The following is a 20,726-nucleotide window of genomic DNA, read 5'->3' on the forward strand; positions in this document are numbered from 1 at the left end:
AAACACCCAGCACTATTCCAATGAACTAGCTTGTGTTCTAATGTACAGAATATATGATGTTGTGAAAAGAAAATGTTGCAAAACCCAATATATTATTCTGTATAATATATTATATGCTTACTTATGGATATGAAAAAGAGAACACATGTCCTAATAAATCTGATTCTGTGTCTCTGTTCTTTTTCCTTTTGTTTTACTGTCACAACTTGCAAAAAAATTGCAAAGTGTTTGGTACATTTTCCAGGACTCAAGAGACAAGTACAATAAGTATACATAAAATTTTCCAGACTGACCCGTTTCACATCTTTCCCAAATGTCTCGCTGTAGCTGGTCCCAAGAATCTCAAACTGTACATGAGAATTAGAGCCTTCGGCACGGAAATCCATCAGTCCAGTCAGGCCACTTATCCGCCCCTGTTGAAACAACAGCAGAATGTATTAAATGTGTGAGATGTTATGAAAAAGAAAGGGAAGAAGCAGCGGTAAGTCCTGTAAGGTGTGTTCTTGCGTCTACGATCTACAGGTATTGGAAAAAAAAATATAACAATAACAACAAATAGCCTACACATATTCTATTACACAAAATAAATATCTTTGCACATAATATTTTTCATCAAAATTTAGTTACATTAAACAATTGGTTTATTTATTTAACTTGCTTTATAGAATAGGCTCTATAGAGAAAAAAATCAACTACTTTTAAAAGAAAAAGTCGTTTAACGAAAGCTCAGATGGAGCTTTGTTGCACAGAACTGTATGAATTTAGAGTTTTGTTTACCATCCTTCATTCCATAAAATGTATGCAACTTCTAAGATGATAAGCCTTAACCTATGAATTCCATTCCACAAGACCTTTAGGTACAGTAGGAGGTTATCAAAAACAATTTAGAAAACTTCAGCCAAACGTTGAGTTGTTGTGAAGCTCTAACCAGTCAAAACGCTGTATGCATTTTAGAAAGAAGCTTAAAGTGTAAGAGAAAATTTAGTTCACTTAAATCATGTCATGTGAATGACATAACATAACAATATGATAGCCGCTACGATGAACACCATTTTTCTTTGCCGTTTTGTCATGCCCAACTTGGTCATTTCCACTCACACTTAAGATTAAACCAGCATGACTCTCTGCAACAATGAAAAATTCCATTATCAGATTGAAATGGATGACATCGAGCCACTTTCTGCTATAATACGCCTTATTTCAATGTGGGAACAGAGACGGCTGTACGAGCAAAGGCGTCAAAGCCCAGAATCTTCCACAAAATAAAAACTGGTTTCATTTTAAAAATAACTGAATAGTTCATTGCACCATTCTGTCTTTTGAGTGTAAAAATCCCCTTTATAGATGCTAATGCTTCTCATAAATTCTTCATTATGCATTTCAGACTCTTAGTCATCTGTGACAAAAAATACTCCATAAACAACTGCTATTACAAGAAGAAAAACTAGAAGGAAACAGCAGTGTCTATATTAAAAACAAACCAAAACCAAACAAAAAGCAACAGTGACTTCAATCCCAAATACCTTTTGAATAGTGTCCAACATAGACCATCCTCCATTCCATGGCTTGGTAGACTTCCTCATGCAGTTAAGGCTGGCCATACTGTGCCACTTCCTGTCCTCAAGCTTCCTATAGAAGGCGTTTGCCAGCATCAAAACGCTATCATACAAGTAGAGATTGGACACCTGATGAGGGAAAACAATAAAATAAAATAAAAAATTATTCTTGGTTTCTTCTTTGTGACACAGAACAGCACACAAACTCAGCATACCGCCAAGAAAACAAATATTAGTTTTCAGGACTGCAGGAAATATCACAGTGTCTCGGTGCTGAAACTCAAAGCAGTGGCACACAAGTAAAAAGTATTTGTTTTTCATTCTGGTGAGGTGGGCTGTAAAAAAAGAAAAAGGAAATATTGTTGGTGAATAAGAAACTCTTGCTTCTTTTGTCTGACAGTGGGACACCACAATTATACTCCCTTGCAGATGTGCACATGGACATATTATGCTATGCTCTTTTCTGCTTTGAATCCACAGCCATACAAGAAACTGGAGGATGCCCACACATTGCCTCTACGCCTTTTGATGATGACAAGACTTTCGACAGTTGGACCTCTTTTTGGTGATGAAAAGAAGACCGGGTTGCTTACTTCTTTCATGACTGTCCAAATTTATGTTTGCAGGAAGCTTTCTACTTGAGCACTGAAGCTGATTTGCTGAAAAATGATGGTATTTGACTTTTTCCATTTGTGAAACGATTTCCATGAAACACTCAGGAGGCGAAGGTCATGATGCCACTGCAGTCTGACGCCAAAACAACAACTGTTTCTGCTTCGGTAATCACATGCCTAATGAATTCAGTGTCCCATTCAATTGCAGTGTGTCGTGTGAGGAATCATGTCAAATGCTTGCTGTTATAGTGTGACAGTGGATTTGATAGCTCCTCTAGGTCAAGTCAAGTCAAATCCTCCCACAGCAGAATATCCAGAGAGGCAATAGTAGCTGCCACTCCAAGCAGCGGCTTCTCTGTGGTAAGACATCATGTAAGTTAACTCCCCAAGGTCACAGAGTCAGAAGCTAAGTCCAGGTGAGATGCAGCTTGATATCTCTGGATTTCTAAGGTTACACCACAGCTGAAGCATTGAAAAAGGGCTTATTAGTACAGTAAAGCACTGTACTTTACTCACTGTTTAACAATTCTGATGAATGCTTAAACGGCCATTACCCGTTATTTAACCCTCTTTCATGTGAATTATTGAGGACTGTGGGTGCACACACCACATGGTTTTGCCATCTGTCTGGAGTACGGATAAAAAGGAATGTGAACATTTCAATAGCGCTACAGGGAGCACAGCCATTTCACTCCAGATGGATTGATCAAAAGTGTGAGAGGTGTAAGGAGCCACTCTTAACTCTGTATTGAAAGCAATACATGGCTGGGTGAGTGAGGTTACTTTAAAGACTCAAAGAAGAGAATGACATTGTGTAAGGAAGACAAGAAAGCCAAACGGCGAGTCTTCCACACTGACCCTTCTTGTCACTGATTGAATTTACCTTTGCTTTGGTTGATGGTTGATAAATCCTTAATACGAATCAAAGGCAGCAGAATTTTTAGAGCATACCTTTTACTACAGAAGCCTTTATTAAGCTTGCCGTTTCAGATTTTATTAACAAGTAATGCACTGATTTCGGGTTTACAGTAATTTGGGCTCATTGCCACTTAATTTTATTTGCGTGTTATTAAAACAACCCTTTTCCTTCATTTAAAACAATAATTTGCTCTGTTCTGCCAGTTAGTCTCTAGACACACTAAGCTGCAGTCATTGATATTCATGGACATTCATGTCCCTCATAATTATCGTACCAAGGGAGTTTAATATATATTCTGTTGCATGCATAATCAGTTAGTATTTGTATTCATTGGCACTTGGCAGATGCTTGTACTTTACACTATGGTTGCATGTGTACGCTGTACAGTCACTACAAATACCGGGGAAAATTTGTGTAAGTAATTACGTTCAGATCTTTATACAGGCAATTTGTGGTAAACACAAACCAGAAAAAAAAAAACACATCTTGCTTCATTTATCTGTCACTGGTACTGGATGAAGTATATTAAATAAGTTTGTTGGTCCTGAAGCACACATTTATTATCTTAAAAGTATCCACAGCAAAATGTATAAGGCAAAAAAAATAAAGTTAACAAAAAAGAACAAGCATGAACTTGCTATCAGTCTAAAACCCACTGTGACAATGTCCATCACACTGCTACTGTTGTGCATCTTTAAAGGCTCTTAATTAAACACGTGTTTCGAGCATGCTCAGTATTTTCATTGACAATGAAGGTTTAAGAGCAGAGATTTTTCTTTACCTGTTTTGTTACTTTTTCCTGATTAAAGGAAAAAAAATAATAATAAAAGAAACCATCTCCACTAAAATCTGCTGAAATTGACTGCATTCAAATTGACAACAGGTACTTATAACCTTTTACACTGACCCTCAAGCAAACGATAAGGAACCATTTAACACTCCAATATGCCACCAGTATTTGGTCTGGTTGTGCAAAATTACACACTTCATCACACTGAGAAAAAGGAAAAAAATAAGAGTGGTTGTTTATATAAATAAACACAGCATCAGTATGGGACCTAATAAATGTTTATACACAATATAGCAGAATTCATTCACATATATGTTTGATTAAGGAATCATGTCAACCTTCCACTGACTAAATTAAATAATAATTCACATGGCTTCAAATCATATTGCCTTAAGTGCATTTATGCAGTTTTTTATTCACCATTAAAATTTTTGATGTAGTATTGTTCTAAGATATTTTGTAGAATACCTGATATTGATAAGAATCTTCAGAGTCCTGATTTATGGAGCCAGACATTAGTATAATAGCCCTTTAACTTACTCTAAAGAGTTTTTTTTTTAAAATTTTGTTTGTCATATTAAAAAACAAGATTAAAAAAAAAGTTAATAGATTGTACTGCATTTGTTAAACGGTAACGTGCAGATCAATATAGTCTGAGTGACAATCTTGTAAGGCTTCAAAAGTACATATTTCAGTATATTTTACCTCCAGGGACTGTAGATAGCCTTCCTGAGGGTCACAGAGCAGAGACGAGATGCGATGATTGTTCCTCATACAGCGAACATTGGTATCCCTCCACAACGGGAAGATCTGACGAATGATGGTCATTCGCCCCAGAGAGCTGTGAACTAACTCCATGATGTCTGCATCGCTCACCTCCTAAAGGTGAAAATGACAAAGCAGTTTAATTCCCCCTTTCCACTGAATACAAGTTATGAAAAGTCACATATTGTATTAGATTGTGACATTTGCACAATGTGAAATAATGAGATAAACTGTGTATTTTAGTGGAAATTTGAATAAGATAGAACTTTGGAGGGGCTTGACTTAAAAACGGATAAATGATGAGGCTGAAATGTAAACTTATTTGGTCATCTTCATTTTAAGAATGTCAATTTTCTGTATCAATTTATAAATACTTAATGTTTAACCAAAGCTTAATTCATCGAATATTTCTGTTAAATAAACAAAATTAATTAAGTTAATGTTTTTTTTTATTAAAAAAAAAAACACAAAATATTTTAATAATTGTAGTCATTTCAAGATTTCAACACCTTTTTTAGCAATTAGAGACAGACTTCATTTTCTACAAAACCTTCTTGTTTTGCCATTACAGAGTCAAATCAATGATCATTTGAAGTATATCCATCACAATAATAGTTCAGGTGACCCTTGGTCCTCTTCTATGGGGGATACTTGTGTGAAGCATCAGATCAATATTCATGAGACACTGAGCTGCCTACTAGTTTTCAGAGCCAGACAATCGTCAATGCTGAGGCAGACAATGAGTCTCCGGGGAAACACTGAGTTCATATGCCACCTGACAATAAAGCTGTGAGGTTTTGTCGGGTCAAGACTCAAGTATCCCCAGGTCCCTCACCAAACACCCCTCAATACATGCTCTTTATCAGTTTTCCTAATCAGACATTTTGATCTACCTCTTTTGCATTGACCTCCCTAAATTATTTTTCTCCTGCTGGTTTCTGTCCAGACTCAGTGTTCATTTCTCAGGGACTCTGTCATTGTATAGGCCCTTTCTTCTTTCAGCCTAATGTGGTTTTCAATCTCTTATTATCTTCCCATCACTCCTAATAAGTCTTTCTTTGTACCTTCACCTTACTTTACCTGACCATCAGTCTTGTTCCTTCACTACAAATTGTCAGTCCAAATCTGCCTTTTTACAAACTGCCTTTTGCTTTTCAACACTGTTCTTCTTACATATATCTTAAGTCAAAAACACATATTGTAAAAACGCAATGTGGTGAGCACGCTGAACTTTTTTCTTTTGTCAATTTCCCAAATATCTTTTGTCTCATTGGTGATTCTAGCTCATCTATTTCTTTCCTATGACTCTTTTTTTTTTTTCAGACTCTTCACAGCCAGACAAGTGGAACTGATGAATATTCACGAGTTGCCAGGACACTTTAATCAGGCAAATTATGGTTCACAACATGGTTCACAGAAATGAGCTCTCCCATCCAAGTTAATAACTTTTAGTGTCACCTATTCCAAGTATTCTGTCACCATCACATGTGACATTTATGTCATAACCTGACCTGGCTGTGACATTTCCCAATAGGACATGGCTCATGAAACATGTGCCTTTTAAACTTTGAGGAGAGATATTACACATATTTCAAGCAAGCGGACTGCAATGGTCATCTGAGGGATGGATTGAACCGTTAGAAGGGTTATTAATCTCAATGGGCCACTCTATGTGATTATAGTAGCCTGTAAGTCAAATTGCAATATTAATTCTGATGAAAAAAGATAATATACAAACTACTTTTAAACTCTACAGGTGTCACAAAATTACTTCAAGTTGTTAAAGCCCCTTCAAAATAACCCTATTAAATATTAGAAAAAGCGAATAAAGTATAGCAATGTTTCAACGACCAAAACATATTAATCAAATCAAGTCTATCTGACAGAAAGCCTAAATCATCCTCTTTGTGCTGCTCATTCTATGTTATTAATCCCTCACTAGAAATATATAAAAATTATAGCATTAATCTGACAATCATTTAATTAACAGTTAAGGTGCTCTTTTAAAGCTGCAGGTGACTAAGCTGAGAGGAAATAGGAGTTAGACATGAAGCGCAAAGCCCCGTGGTTATGATATTATTTTGAGGTGTTCTCGTCAATGAACACGCACACCTTTTTATGTCCTTTGAATACATATTTGAGGGAGAACAGCTCTCAGTAGCTAGACAGACGATAATATTATTATATTATGAAATGATCTAGTGATATACATGAATCATTGCTGCCCTGCGGTCATTTTATATTAGAAAAATAAAGGTAAACATCAGGAACACTGAAATCCAAAGAAGTCTTTGCTTATCTGTTACACATTGACCGATGTTATCAGAAACGGAGATTTCAATACATAAACATCTTCTTCTTATACATCAAAAAGAAGATATGATGATACTGTTGAGAAAATTGTACAAAATTGAAGATTTTCTAAATTATCCTCCAAAAGCTGATCGTTAACTGTGATACCTGGAATCACACCAAATACTGTACTTTCACAAAGAAATAACTTATTTACTTGTGACAGCGACGAGAAACATATTACATTTATTTTCATTTATTTGAAAAATCATATGTAATCAAGCAAGCAGCATTACGATTATTTATTAACAATGTCGAGGACAGCCATTTTACACAACAAAATGTTTTGTTACATCTTTGTACAATAAAGCAAACATGTGAAATACCTATATTATCTAGGTATATCACTTTAAATGTACATACTAAAAGCTTGAGCTGCAAGACAGCAGCATGCAGTCCGAATAACATTAGATATGTTATTATTTTAGGGTCACTATGTAGAGGGAATAATGTGGATAACATAGCTGTGCTTCAGTTAACTGCAGCAGTTTGTGAAGATTTAAGAGTTAAATCTTCAAATTGGTATATTAGACCAATGATAACTAAACAAGGGTTATATTAGGCTTTATTAATAATGATCTCAAGCGCCGGCAGCAAAAAGTAAATTAAGCTAAATAAACCACAACAGCTTATTTAATGACACTGTATCACTTCCTCAAGTAGATGAAAGCAGTTATTATTTTAAGCTGAGACATACCAACAAAGGTTTTTTTTTTAACTTTTTCAAAATAGTCGAGGATGCAAACACTAGGACATCCTATGGTTGGACACATCATGTCATTTCTGCAGTTTTGGTGAGGAGTTATGGAAGCAGAGATCGCTCGAGTCATTATTGCTTCTTTGCATGAGTTATTATTTAATGGTATAGTAATTCCATTAAAAAGGCTGATTAATTAGACTAGGTTATCAGAAATGTGACATAAGGTGGGATGATATGTAAAGAGTAACAACGATGTATTTATTAATTTACTGTTTTGTTTTTTCATTATCATTTTTTTACAGGGTAGTACAGCTGTGTGAGCAATCCCATTACACAGACCATTGTTCACAAGGCCAGTAGGCCAAACTATAGGCACAGTGCAAGCCGGAATCATCACTTGTGGTAGTGCACGTTTCATTGCTATGATGGAACTTAAATTTCAGCCTGGAGGTGCTGTGTGTCTGTATATAATTTTAACTGCCCATTTATTAACCCTGATGACATAAAACGTCTGTGGCTGTAACTGCTGTAACATTTAGATAAGGTACTTCATAAGGGAGGTCTCTTGTCTGGGGTCCTTTAGATTTATGACCATGGCACTGGATGTCTCCTGTAGTTACCATTTCTGGGTTAATAGATAATTTTTTGACATCCCAATTAGGTTTCTGCATGGATGCTCAACATGCTTAATGGTAAAAAGGGCTATAACATAGATAAATACATTATTATACAGCCTTTTGTACGAGAAATCTAATATTTGAAAATGTCTAACCAGGTCGGAAATTCAGTAAATACAACCTGAGGTGAACAATAACGTGTCATTATTTAACAAAGATGAAGCCGAAATGCACAAACAGTGTGTGAAAAACAAAGTATAGTCCGTCATTCAAAAGCTTGTGCAATCAATCAGCATCGTTTTCTGTATGACTTTATCAGTGCATCACATCATTGTGGAGAGATTTTGGTCCTCTTTTATCTCTTTATGACATAGTTTGAGTTCGTTGAAGTTAGCAGGCATTCATTTGTGCACAGTACTTTTAAGGTCCTGCAACAACATCTCAATCAGGCTGAGGTCTGAACTTTGACCGGGGCATTGCAATACGTCAATTTAAAAAAAAAAAGTGATAAAAATGTAATTCATTTGTAGATACGGTGCTGTGGTTGGGGTCATTGTCCTGACGTATGAACCAGTTTTGTCCAAGCTTTAGCTGTCAGACAGATGGCCTCACATCTGACTCTAGAGCAGTTTAGTATACAAAAAAGTTAATGATCCACTTAATGACTGAGAGGTGCCCAAGTCCTGTGGCTGTAAAGCAATCCCCAATCACCCTCTGACATTAGGATGAATTTGCCTGTGGAATTGCCTTGATTGCCTTGTTTTTCACAATGATCCTTCTTACTTTAGAACTTAAAACCCATCCCAGGTATATGGGATTAATCAACCCCTTCTCAAGGACGACTGTAGATATCTTTCGTCTTTGCCATAATGCTAAAACATACCAAAACTTCTTTTGTCCTAGAAGTGATCACACTTGCTGATCATAAATTAAGTGGATGCATTTGATTAAAAACACTCATCTGCTACTTTCCCTCTGTATGCATGTGCGGTAAGAGTATACTAAAGTTTGCACACACTGTTTCTGCATTGTGGCTTAATTTTTGTTAATTAAATAATGACATGGTGTAGTAGTTCATATTTTATATTTTTAAGTTGTATCTGACTAATTTTAGGACCTGCTGAAAAATAGATTTTATTTATTCTGCCATGATACATTAAACCTTAGAATTTGAAAAGGGTATACTTTGTACCATAACTGTATGTTGCAAGTGGCCTCTTTGGTAATCCACCTCCCAATCCCACAATCTTATGTGGTGGTGATTATGTCCATAGAATAAAGTTTCCATCTCAGTTGCTTGATAGGCAGCTACTCGAGACATCAGTCACATTATGACTGTCTTCCTTGAATCTGTCTGTCACAGCAGGCACAACCACCTAATCCATCAAACATTCTCAAGTGTCACCGTCTTGGCCTTTGAAGGGAGAAAAAAAAAGAAACAACGACAAATCCTCCCAGGATGCACAATCCATCTGAGTCGACTAGACGGTGTCTGAGGCAGACAGCCTTCGGTGTGCTAGCAGCTGGAGCAACCTGGTTTAGTGGGTGGTTTAGCGAGACACCCCTGCCTATCATCTCTTTGCCCTCGTGCTCACATCAAGTCCTATTGCACTTCTTGCACAACAATTTCAAAGCTTTTCACTTTTTTTTTTCTCTTGAAAGATTATGTTGTTAGTTCATTTGTGTTTTCAGCAACTTCCTTCATCCCAAGGGCTCATGATCTCTGTGCCATTCAAACCCACTCAACTGGCTGGAAAACACAGTCTAATCTAGAAACATTTGCAATTGAAGAATGGGCATATTTGGCTTCTCATTTGTAAAGATGTGATTGATTTTATTGTGCTATACAATACAATTCAAATCTTTAATTTTGACTGGTGTGAAAACCCAACAAGTAATCTGAAGATGGTCAACTTGGAGTGTAGAAAGGCAATTTTGTAGAATTTTTTTTAAAAAAGAAACACATTAATTAATGACAAAAACAAGTACTTGTGGTGGCAACGATTATAATTTCTGTGTCTACGACTCTTAAAATTCTGCATTGCAAACCAGGGATATCAAAAAATTCTCTCTGCAAGCTTCTATTGCATTTTATGATTGACAGATTACATTCTTTGTGCCACATGCTCTTTGACTGTGTGAGGTCTAAAGCCTGGCAGAAGCACGAGTAGCTGATGGAGGCGGGCAAGCAGCGGTGAGCCTTATGATCACCTGGTTAAAATGTATGCCACAACTCTGTCATGACCAGCTGAATAGTACCAACTGTCTGCAGGGACTGATGGTGCATTCAGAGGAAAGATGTAACATGCCTCTGTTATTTCCCCGCAGGATTTTGTGATTGCATCTAGTCAGGCTAAAAGGATTTTCAGATTTTGAGAGCAGGGAACACTATCTAGATATACTGTAGCCATGTAGCAATGAGGATTACAGAATTCACCTGCAGCTGCTGAAAAAAGTGATCCCTAACAGATGCAGTTTTTTAAAATTACTTTGTCTCACTTCTCACGTGTATGAATGAATTAAAAAAAAAAAAAAAAAAGAGTGCACAATCTTTCTGCCATAAGCCATGTTAGGAACTTCACAGAAATCTAATCTCAGGCTAATGGAAACAAATTAGCTTTGCACCTTCCTTTAAATCCCTTCCCCCTTTCGAGATAACCAGGCAATGCGGGTAAATCATTTACACATTGATACATACCTAGATTCAATTTGCAAGGGATTTTTGTGTTGTGTTGTTGCGAACAGTGTAAGATGAGGGAAAACAGGATTTAAGAAAATGATGGACTTGATAGCAGCTCAGAGTTTTCATGTGATTGTTATATAAATGAGAAGTCTTTGGAGGCCAAGAGCTGGGGGAAGCCCCCCCCCCAAACCAAAAAAGAGCTGTCAACAGTGGTAATTGAATTTGTTTTGGTCGAATTTGCAACGTTTCTGTGTTATTCTCATTTCAAGGTGATCTTCAGCTTTATGGGCAGTTTATCTTGAGTGATTATATGAAAAGCATGGAAGGTGGAAGCGAGAAGAGAAAACAATAAACAAAAAATACTGGGAGTGTGGCAGGGATAGAGTGGAAAAAACAATCCTTACTGTGTTGCAACAGAAGGGAGAGGGAATGGAAAATTATGTTGTGAGAAAGGGATATAGAAAAACGAGTGAAAAAAAATCAAATGATATATTTCATAGTTCAAAGACAAAAACAGGCAAATTGGTCTTTTTTTAAAACACATCCCACGGAGACATAAGTCTGCAGTAAGCCGCATCATATCCACCATTAAGTGAATGCAGGAGAAATTAACATGCCATTAGTTCATACTATTCCAGAGTCAGATGCAATTAAAGCTAATGTGTGTGGAGTTCTGCACTAATTGACTGAGAGCTATGCGTGAGTTTGGTTGTGAATACTGCTTCAAATTGCAGCTCCCATCACATCCTCATGTTGAGACTACAAAAGCATGTCTGATAATATGAATGGGATAATATGAGCTGCCAGATGCAGAAATGGTTTAAAAGAACTCCTGCTCTCATTAGCTGTCGTAAGTCAATACTTTAGTTATGTTAATGCTGAAACGCATGGTCAAAATGTGACAAGGTCATTATTTTCATAAAAGCTCATTATAGTCTAAAATTGGGTAATTTAGGCTGCCAGATAACAGAAGGTTTTCAACACACTAAGCCTCATTAACTTTTGCAAATCAATATTCAAGCTACAAATATCCTGCACTTTGAATTTTTAACTAAAGCATAAATGATAAGTGTTTTATTCTAGTTGGTTGGTCTAATGTGTAGTGCACCCAAAACGCATTTTCAGCCTTTATATTACGAGTTATTTGCCAAACAATTAAAAAAAACCCCAAAAAACAGCTTTTCTCTCTGGACCTCAGTATCACAGTCTCTGTAGAAACGTTGCCTAAATAATGTGGCTGTCAGGGGAGCGTAGATACATTTATCACGGTCTGCGGATTATGAATCAATATGTGTCATGTTTTGGATTCCAGTGAAATGTTTCAACAAGTCAGGGGGTGATGTTTTATTAAAATTCATTGATACCCCCTTGAAAACGAGATGATGCATGGTATTAAAAAAGTTTAAAGACACATAAAATGAACACTGATATGCATGTCCCTGTGTGTATGTGTGTGTTGTATAGGAATTTCTTTCACTTATGTATTAATCACGTTATTGTAATGCCTTGGTGCCACTGGATTTTAACATGTCTTACACTCATACTTAAGACAAATGGTAGGGGGTGTAGTAAGGATGTTGGGGGAAACAGGAACTCCAGAGGACCAGTCTTTTGTCTCTTCGAGGACTCTGGGAAGTAGCAAGGGAGTGTGAACCTTAAGGTGTGAAACAGCTGTGTACTGCCTTTTGTTCCTGGAGAAGGTATTTAACTGAGGGCCATGTTAGGCTCAGTGAGACTCTGCTGACCCTGCCCCGCGGTCATGCAGGGGCTCCATCAAGCTTGGTTGTCTGTTCTTTGTGTGCTTTGGATTAAAGAATGTTAGCTACCGCTCACCGCTCGTCTGCAGGCTTTATTTAAGTGGAAAACGTCCACAACAGTGTGCACTGTAAGCGCTAGAGGTGGAGCTGCTGGGCACAGTAAGCCTAATATTTCAGGTAAATTATCTGGGAGAAACCTTCTATTTAACATCTTTCAACCACAGCTTGTTCGTAGTGCCGCTCCCACCCTCCATGCTACGACATCTCCAAATATTTGTGAATCAACTCAAGTGCAATCCTGAGGCACTAAAGCTAAAGAGGCCACTTTTCTGTATTCACAAAGTGAACCTGAGATTTTTGGTACCACAGACACTTAGCCTTTTTAGGTCAAGGCGTGCAGAGCAATGGTACGGTGATGGGAAAGAAAGACAAAACCTAAAGTGCCCATGCAAAGCTCATTTACAGGTTTGTTATTTTTCCTATGGATTTTTACTAGAACGTCTTTTAATACCAAGGCGCCACCTCTTTTCACCTGCTATCTGAAGCATTAACTGCTTTAATGTGTATATAGCTGTATGAAAGTACTGTGCAGCACAGACAATCACACAGCATGGTAGCTTTGGCCACATTAGCATAGCAGTGAAGATATAGGAACTTTACTTTGTTGTGTGAACATTACCATCAGAATAAAAGTATTCCCCTTCAGTTTCTGAGAGGCCAGGAATACAAGAACACTCTTCTTTTTACTCTTGCAGTCAACAGAACATTTGGTGTGCTTTGCTCACAGCTAATACATTTCAGAGCTAGCAGAAACTGCAGCTGTCTGCATCTGGATTCAACTGAGGCAGCTGCTCATTCTTTGAATGTGTGGCAAACTAGCTGCTAGGTGGGCATTATGCCAGCGGGTTACACAGTGACATAGAGATCTAACGGAAAATGGCCCGGACTACAAATAAGGAGTTTCAGGTACTTTGGAGGCAGTGGAAAAGAATTACCTCATTTGGTGTGGACTTTACAGCTTCACAAAAAGCTATATAACTGAATATATGTTACAGGAAAAACATAATGTAGGGACTTTTAAGCGAGAACAGTTATACAATATCAAATAAAGGCCTAGTCCCTCAGGCACTCAGGATTAAATCAAATGATGTTCTGCTTATTTAACTCTATATGAAAGCGTAGTGAAGGCCTCATAGGTCTCACGTGCCTTGGGAGCATGTGAGAGTGCTGAAAGAGGCATACTGACATGAAGGTCTAAATTCACTCAGGTGCATGCAAGTGTGTTTTGGCCTCACCTCATTGGCATAGACCCAGTGGCTGTCCTTGGATGCCAGGTTTGTTTCCACAGCCTGCAGTGATAAATTAAAGGAGAAAGAGAGAGGAGAAACAGAAAGAGGAGGACAATTGAGGAACCAAGTGCACAAATTCATTGAGATCACACAGTAGTCCATGTAAGTCTCTTCTCAGGTGTCTCTGGAGCTTAATTTGTAAATCAAGACATCCTCAGACACAGAGAGGCTGCAGGTCCAGTGTGCAGAGAATACAACTAAACCACACAGCCTGTAGCACATTGGAGCAACCAAGCTTTTTAAATAGCGCTGTGCTGTATTTTTACATTGGATGTGAGAATGAAGCCTGCAGTACAAATGCACATAATTTGCCCACTGCAATGGGACCTCTTTCAATTGCCATAATAATATCACATTCCCTTTTAAAACACAATAATGACACAAAAAGGGAGCTCGTGGAAGTAGGTGTCATTGTTGGATAGAAATGCATTACCATGAGATCTTGTGGCACCAAAGGGAGACTAGAGGGGTAATGAGTTGAGCAAATAATGATGTAAGTATCATATGTAATGTCGTGTTAACGCTCAGACAGAAAGACAACCAATAAACAATTTCAAATATCATATTCTCGTTATATATTTTACTTAGATGGAGCCACAGTTTTTCTCATTTATTTTGAAACTATGTTGATTTTCCAAAAGGGCAGATGCTGCATTGAAAGCACGCAGCTTTTTGCCACAGTGCAACAGTATTTAAATTTTACAGATAGTCAAACGTCAAGTGGTAGAAACCTTATTTAGCTTCGATGCATAATGGTTCCTTTGTGACTTTTTCCATTTTATTCACACTGAATGGAATCAGCTGAATACAAGGGCGCACGTCTACATGTATTAATCTTTCCTCTTACCCTGCTGCTCTGCAGTCACAACAATACGTTCTCTGCCTGAAGTCTAAATGGAGTAACCAATATACACAGCAAAGAAGACTGCTGTTAGGGTAGTTAGAGCACAAGGAAACTGTAACCTGCAGTTAGTGATGTGTATGTAAAAACAAAGAACCACCTAAAATGTCTGGGAAAGATGAAAATGACTATTCTTATGAATAATGAAGTCCCTCCATCGGTCACAAGTCTGAACACATCTGTCTTGCTTAACACATCACTGTATGCTCTCTTCTGCCAATTGATGTCATTAGTTTTTAAAGCAGAAGACCGATGCTTGAACATATAAAAGATTGAGCCCTGTGGTTTTACTAAACAACACCATGCTCATCAATAATAGGCGGTGCAGTGTACAGCTTCAAAAGCTGCTAATCAATCTTAAAACCTTGGAAGACTCATGATTTTATTTTAATGTTCCTCTCATTGCCAAATTGATCTCATCAGACTGTAAGAGGACCATACCAGCACACAAGAAATATTTACCTGCATGACTAAAATACTTAAAATGAAAAAGTGGGGCCATATGCCTTAAAAAATTACCTTGAAATCCAAATGGGTATGCCAACATTATCAATGAATCCCACAAAACACCAGACATATGGCGGGTGCAATGGTCCACTGGAGATTTATGTAGAAAAATAGTGCTTCTAATCACTTTAAGTGTTTAGTTTCCTGTTTGACAACATATATGAAGCTTTTTCCTCAAAAATGTTCATATTTTCACATATAAAATGGTAAACTTTACCCTGTTTACTGTAGATGTGCTGGTCACTGACAATTTAATATTCAGATCAAGACAATTCAGATCGTTGTTACTATTGGACACTGCACATTAAATGGGACTAAACGAGGATCAAGAATTAAACAATTTATAGTTATAAACATTCAGAAGGTTGGTACAGTTTTCTAATTACACATTAGATTACAAAAATGACCAAAAAGAAGAAGGTTATAGCTGAGATTGCGTGAACTAAGGTATGGAGATTTTGAAAATAAACCTTGAATAGTGTTATTTCTGAAAAAAAAAAAATGTAAATAAATGTTTATGTGAAAAGGATTCAATGCAGGTTAGTTTTAGTATCTTAGCAGTGTTTTTTTCAAATGGCTCAAATGACGTATTATTGTTTTTTTACATGGATATTACATATAATACATAAAATTTAAACATCACTTCACAAAAGAGAAGGGCAGTCTAATTTAAATGAGAAACAACTTCAGCATAACTTCTACAATAACTTCATCATCAATAAAACATTAGCGAAGACACACAATTCAGTGTTAATCTCAGGGTTAAATGCTTAAAAAAACATGCGCACGCACACACACACACACACACACACACACACACACACGCACACACACACACACACACCACATTCTTGTACTCCGTATGATATTCATTCAAATCATGGTAATGACGCTTTAGCCCTAAATAAAATCTGACAATGATAACTATTGTCTGCCTTGAAGAATAGCCTTTACATTCAAGAGAGTCGACAGCTCCTTGAAGTGCATTCGTTGTTCCAGACAAAGTCTGTCAGATGCTATAATGGTAAAAAAGAGAGTCAAGTGTGTAGTATGGGTTGGTTAATGTGTACCAGCTGCGATGCAGTGTTTTGTTGAAGCCGTGGGCACAACAGAACCCTACACTTGAGAGGTTCACCATCAGTTCACAGCACAATTCTGCACTTACAACTTAAGACACAAACCCTTGTTATGCTAAATTATTTTTGCAAGCTGATGTTTAACTCCGTTTCTGTACGTATGTCATGAACACATAACTGTGTAGACATACTGTGAGAAGTCATTGCTTGTTATTGCTGTCGTTTTTCATCAGTGTTATCTAAGTGAGGAAAATGTGAGAATGATGAGTGTTGTTAAATGTCAACTGATACAACTATGTTTAACAGGAAACTAAATTAAGAATCAAAGTTCATTAGTTGTTTTGTTTTATCTCCATTTACGAGTGACAGTTCAGGCAGTCTATCGTTTCAAAACGTGAATCAAGGCAAGCAAGAACTTGGGGTCTCAGAAATGCTGAAGAGAGTTGCTCATCAGGATTCAAAACCTGTATCTCCTAAAAACAAGAGCACCTTGGGTCCAAGGAAAATCCCTACATTATTTTGCCTAATCAGCCCCTCTTTTAAATCACATGTAGTCTTATTTCAGTTGAACTATGAAAGGGCTTTCCACTTTGCTTGGAATTTATCATACCAAAGCCTAAAAATCCATTTGAAACCCTAAATGTTATCAACATCCAAGCAGAGCAATTTTAGCTTTGTGTTTTCTTTATTTCCATTCACTTCAGAAGGTGATGTAACAGTGAAACTCTGGAGAGAAATGGGGTTTTAGAGGAGGAGGCACAGACAAAACCCTTGAGTGACATCTAAGGAGTATTCTATTGATACAGCCAATGCCTTGCATCGTAAGATCTCTAATCAGAGACGCAGAGTACCCCAGGCATGTTCTTATACAGTAGCAATGCCACAAAGGCAGTCAGAGAATGCCAACTCCAATTTAAAACCGTGACAGCCGAAAAGGGATTGACAGGAACTGCAGTTAGAAGGATGTGAAAATAGGTGGGGAGGGCTGGTGGTGGTTTGAGTAAGGCTCAGATTGAGGATAAATCTCCTGAATGTCAGAGTGCTCAGTGTAAACTCATTCAGTGTGATTATTTGTTGCATTACAAAAATCATATTTTAAAAGCCAATCTGAATTGCACACTCAGCTGTCTGATTATTATGCATAACTCCATTAAAGTAATACTTTCAAATGCAACATAAATCACATATAATACATGATATCTTCATAAAAGTTCTAATATTAAGATTTTGCTGATACTAATCCCGAGTGGTGTTTAGTTTTAAAATAATTTTGAAGGCCGTAGTTTCTGCTAATGAATTGTATTGACACAGACTGTCCATGACAATGACATTGATAAACACTATGTTAAGACAAACATCAAATACGTATTTGATTGTGGTTTTGTTTGCCTACTGCTCTGTGTCTGATGCTAACAAAGCCAGTACTATCCACTGAATCTTACAAGATATTTCAGGATTGGGAAATGGAAACAATTAATAGCTGCTCGTCTTATTAAAACAAAATAATCAAACCATTTGTGGAGATTAAATTATATCTATTACAACCTGCATCACAATTTTTTAAAAATAAAGTAAGATAAGAAAACTGTCATTGAAGCTTAACAAATGTATGACTTGCGATAATCCACTGTTTGCTTTTAAAATGAGTACTGTTCCCGTTATTTTACAGCAACTATTCCGATCCCTGTAAGGCAATCTACAGTTTGGCTCGATCATCAAAATTCAATGTTGCTGAAGCATTTAACTACAGTCTGACAATATAAAATGAATAAGAATCACCAAGCGATACCAATTTCTGTTTTAGTTTCATGAGACATCACATTGTTACAGTACGTACCATAAAATAAAGCAAATAAGATTCATGTAGTAGTCATTTATATAATTATCAGTCCGCCCACCTGCAACAATAACATTTATATCTGCAGACTCACAGATCTCTCCAACCGCATACTTTTCTAAATGGAATCTCAGACTATCCTGATCACCACAACTCTGAGTTGTATACAGAATAAGCAGAAGTAAGAATCAGCATTAATTGAAATTCTAACTGGCTCTGACTCCTCTGAAGCCATGTGGTGATTTATTTACAGAGTCATGAGCCCAAATATTATTGTTGCATTATTGAAAATTCTGAATTCACAAGGACAACATTGACCCAGAAACTGAGGCAAACAATGCTCAGACTGCAGGATTTGAGAGCTGAAACTGAACTGGCTAAACAGTAATCTGGTGTCACTTTGTGACTGTTATTTCTGCTGCAGAGATTTAACCCTTTTCTGGTTGTCTAATTCGATGCATGAAGAAAAAAGAAATTTAGTCATGCATTCATTAGTTAAAACAAAAGAATCAAATTGGTTGTGAAATACATGTATTATAGCTGAACTGTTGCATGTGAATGTCATTGACAATCACAACATGAGGCTGACCGTCCAGAGATGTGGTCCAGCTAATGATCTCACGTCACCCAAAGGGTTGCATTTTCCATAACCATGCAAATTAGCTCATGTAACCATGCTAAATGAAGTCTTGGTTTGCCATTTATTCCTTTTGGCCCATCTTTTCTTGCTGCTTAATGTGTGGGTTCCAAAACAAATATTTATTTTTTTTGTGTTATAAGCACACAGTTTTAAGGTTCGGCAGGGGGCAACTGTTTCTGGTATTTTTAAGTGGATACCATTCACCAGGTCTTAGCATTTGGTCATGATTTTAAGAGGGTGAACAATGGAAGGTTTTGGTAGCAGTCCCACCTTCTGTGCTCTTCCTGTATTAGGGTCTCACAAAGAAGCCAGAAAGGCATAATGAGGTCTGTCATAAAAGATTCAAAATAGTCCCTCTGAGCTCAGCCTTGCAACTGTTGCTGTGGAAACACACCTTCAGACCACTTAATCTGCTCCATCGACAGAGCATTGAACAAAAAGATGCCAAATGCCCTTAGTATACAAGTATAGACACATTCAAACTACTCATGACTACATACGCTAATGCATTCCTCACTACAGTCTTATTATAAAGTAATTCTTAAAAGATACAAGCTATTGTCCCATAGTCTTTAGTGATACCACAACGCTTGGACAAATTTCTTCTGACCCTGCAGTCTGAGTTTTTAAGACCAGGTGTTCCTTCTAAGGAGTTGGCACACGTGTGTCGCATTAAAAACAAATCATGACTCCCATCTGCCATAGCACTAAGGCTGCTAGCTTCCTCTGCATGTGGTTAGCTTCCCACGCCTTACGCTAGACATGAGTGGAATAGCTAATGTCCTTACTAGGTGACTCACCAGTTGGTACATTAGCCTTGGAAAATAAAATAAAATTAGAGGAACTGCACATAGTAGCAATAAAGTGTACATTTCAGTCGTCATGTTCGGTCATAGAATGTTTTGAAATACAGAAAAATAGGCAGAATCAGTAATCAGTGATAATGTTCTATAAAACTTGGTTAAAACTGATTGAAAATTGTGAGATTGGCATTAATATCGCATAACTTATATTGAAAAGCAACAGGATTTCTTAGTGAGCGATGCCACACTCGTTTGCTGGAATCCCAACTGTGAAGTGGTCTTCAACTTTCCCTGTGGTGTATTCCCTCTATAAGCTGCTGGAGTAACTGTGAGCTGTAATGTTGTGAGGGGAATTTCCAAGAGTCACTAAAAGGATTAAAACTCGGTGTGACATTTTATGAATAGCATAGCAGGCTGAAGAACGTCCTGAGTGAAAGATTTCAGTGAAGCTTTAAGAACCTTAAAGGTGAAGGAGCAGTTACTATTTTTCAAACAGTGTGATGTCTTTGTAGTTTGTGACTTGAGTAGAATTGGTTAAAATCCTAGAAAATTTAGGAAAAAAGAGTCTTTAAACTCTCTCTTTTAGATGTCTTTCTCTGAAAGGGTCCTCCTGAAAGAAAAACCCTCTGATTGATAAGATTGTCAGCACTGAATTGTGCTCAGATCAGGAAAATATCTCATTGTAAAATGAAGAGAAGTAGTGGTAAAAATTCATTTAGAATACTTATAGTTCACTTTGTCTTTTTTTGGAAAATATACAAAGTGAATTTCTAATCGCACTGAAGAGAATAGCATCTTCACATAACAATATCATCAACCAAACTCTTCTCAGATTCAATTAGCATTATTTGAGGGCATGC

At 37.1% G+C, this 20,726-nt stretch overlaps 1 protein-coding gene across 2 annotated transcripts in view; it reads right to left on the reverse strand.

Moving 5' to 3' along the window:
• The window catches only part of grid1a (glutamate receptor, ionotropic, delta 1a), a 259,552-nt gene that overhangs the window by 31,092 nt on the left and 207,734 nt on the right, over positions 1–20,726 (reverse strand). For both annotated transcript variants that reach the window (XM_040001760.1, XM_040001761.1), the window contains exons 5-8: positions 14,049–14,102; positions 4,585–4,758; positions 1,524–1,685; positions 294–413 (exon numbers count right to left, since the gene is read on the reverse strand). In XM_040001760.1, the coding sequence (XP_039857694.1) occupies positions 294–413; positions 1,524–1,685; positions 4,585–4,758; positions 14,049–14,102 (510 nt within the window). The remainder of the gene's footprint in view (positions 1–293; positions 414–1,523; positions 1,686–4,584; positions 4,759–14,048; positions 14,103–20,726) is intronic.

Source organism: Simochromis diagramma, unplaced genomic scaffold (genome assembly GCF_900408965.1).
Source record: "Simochromis diagramma unplaced genomic scaffold, fSimDia1.1 OVJJ01000421.1, whole genome shotgun sequence".
NCBI classification, from domain to species: Eukaryota; Metazoa; Chordata; class Actinopteri; order Cichliformes; family Cichlidae; genus Simochromis; species Simochromis diagramma.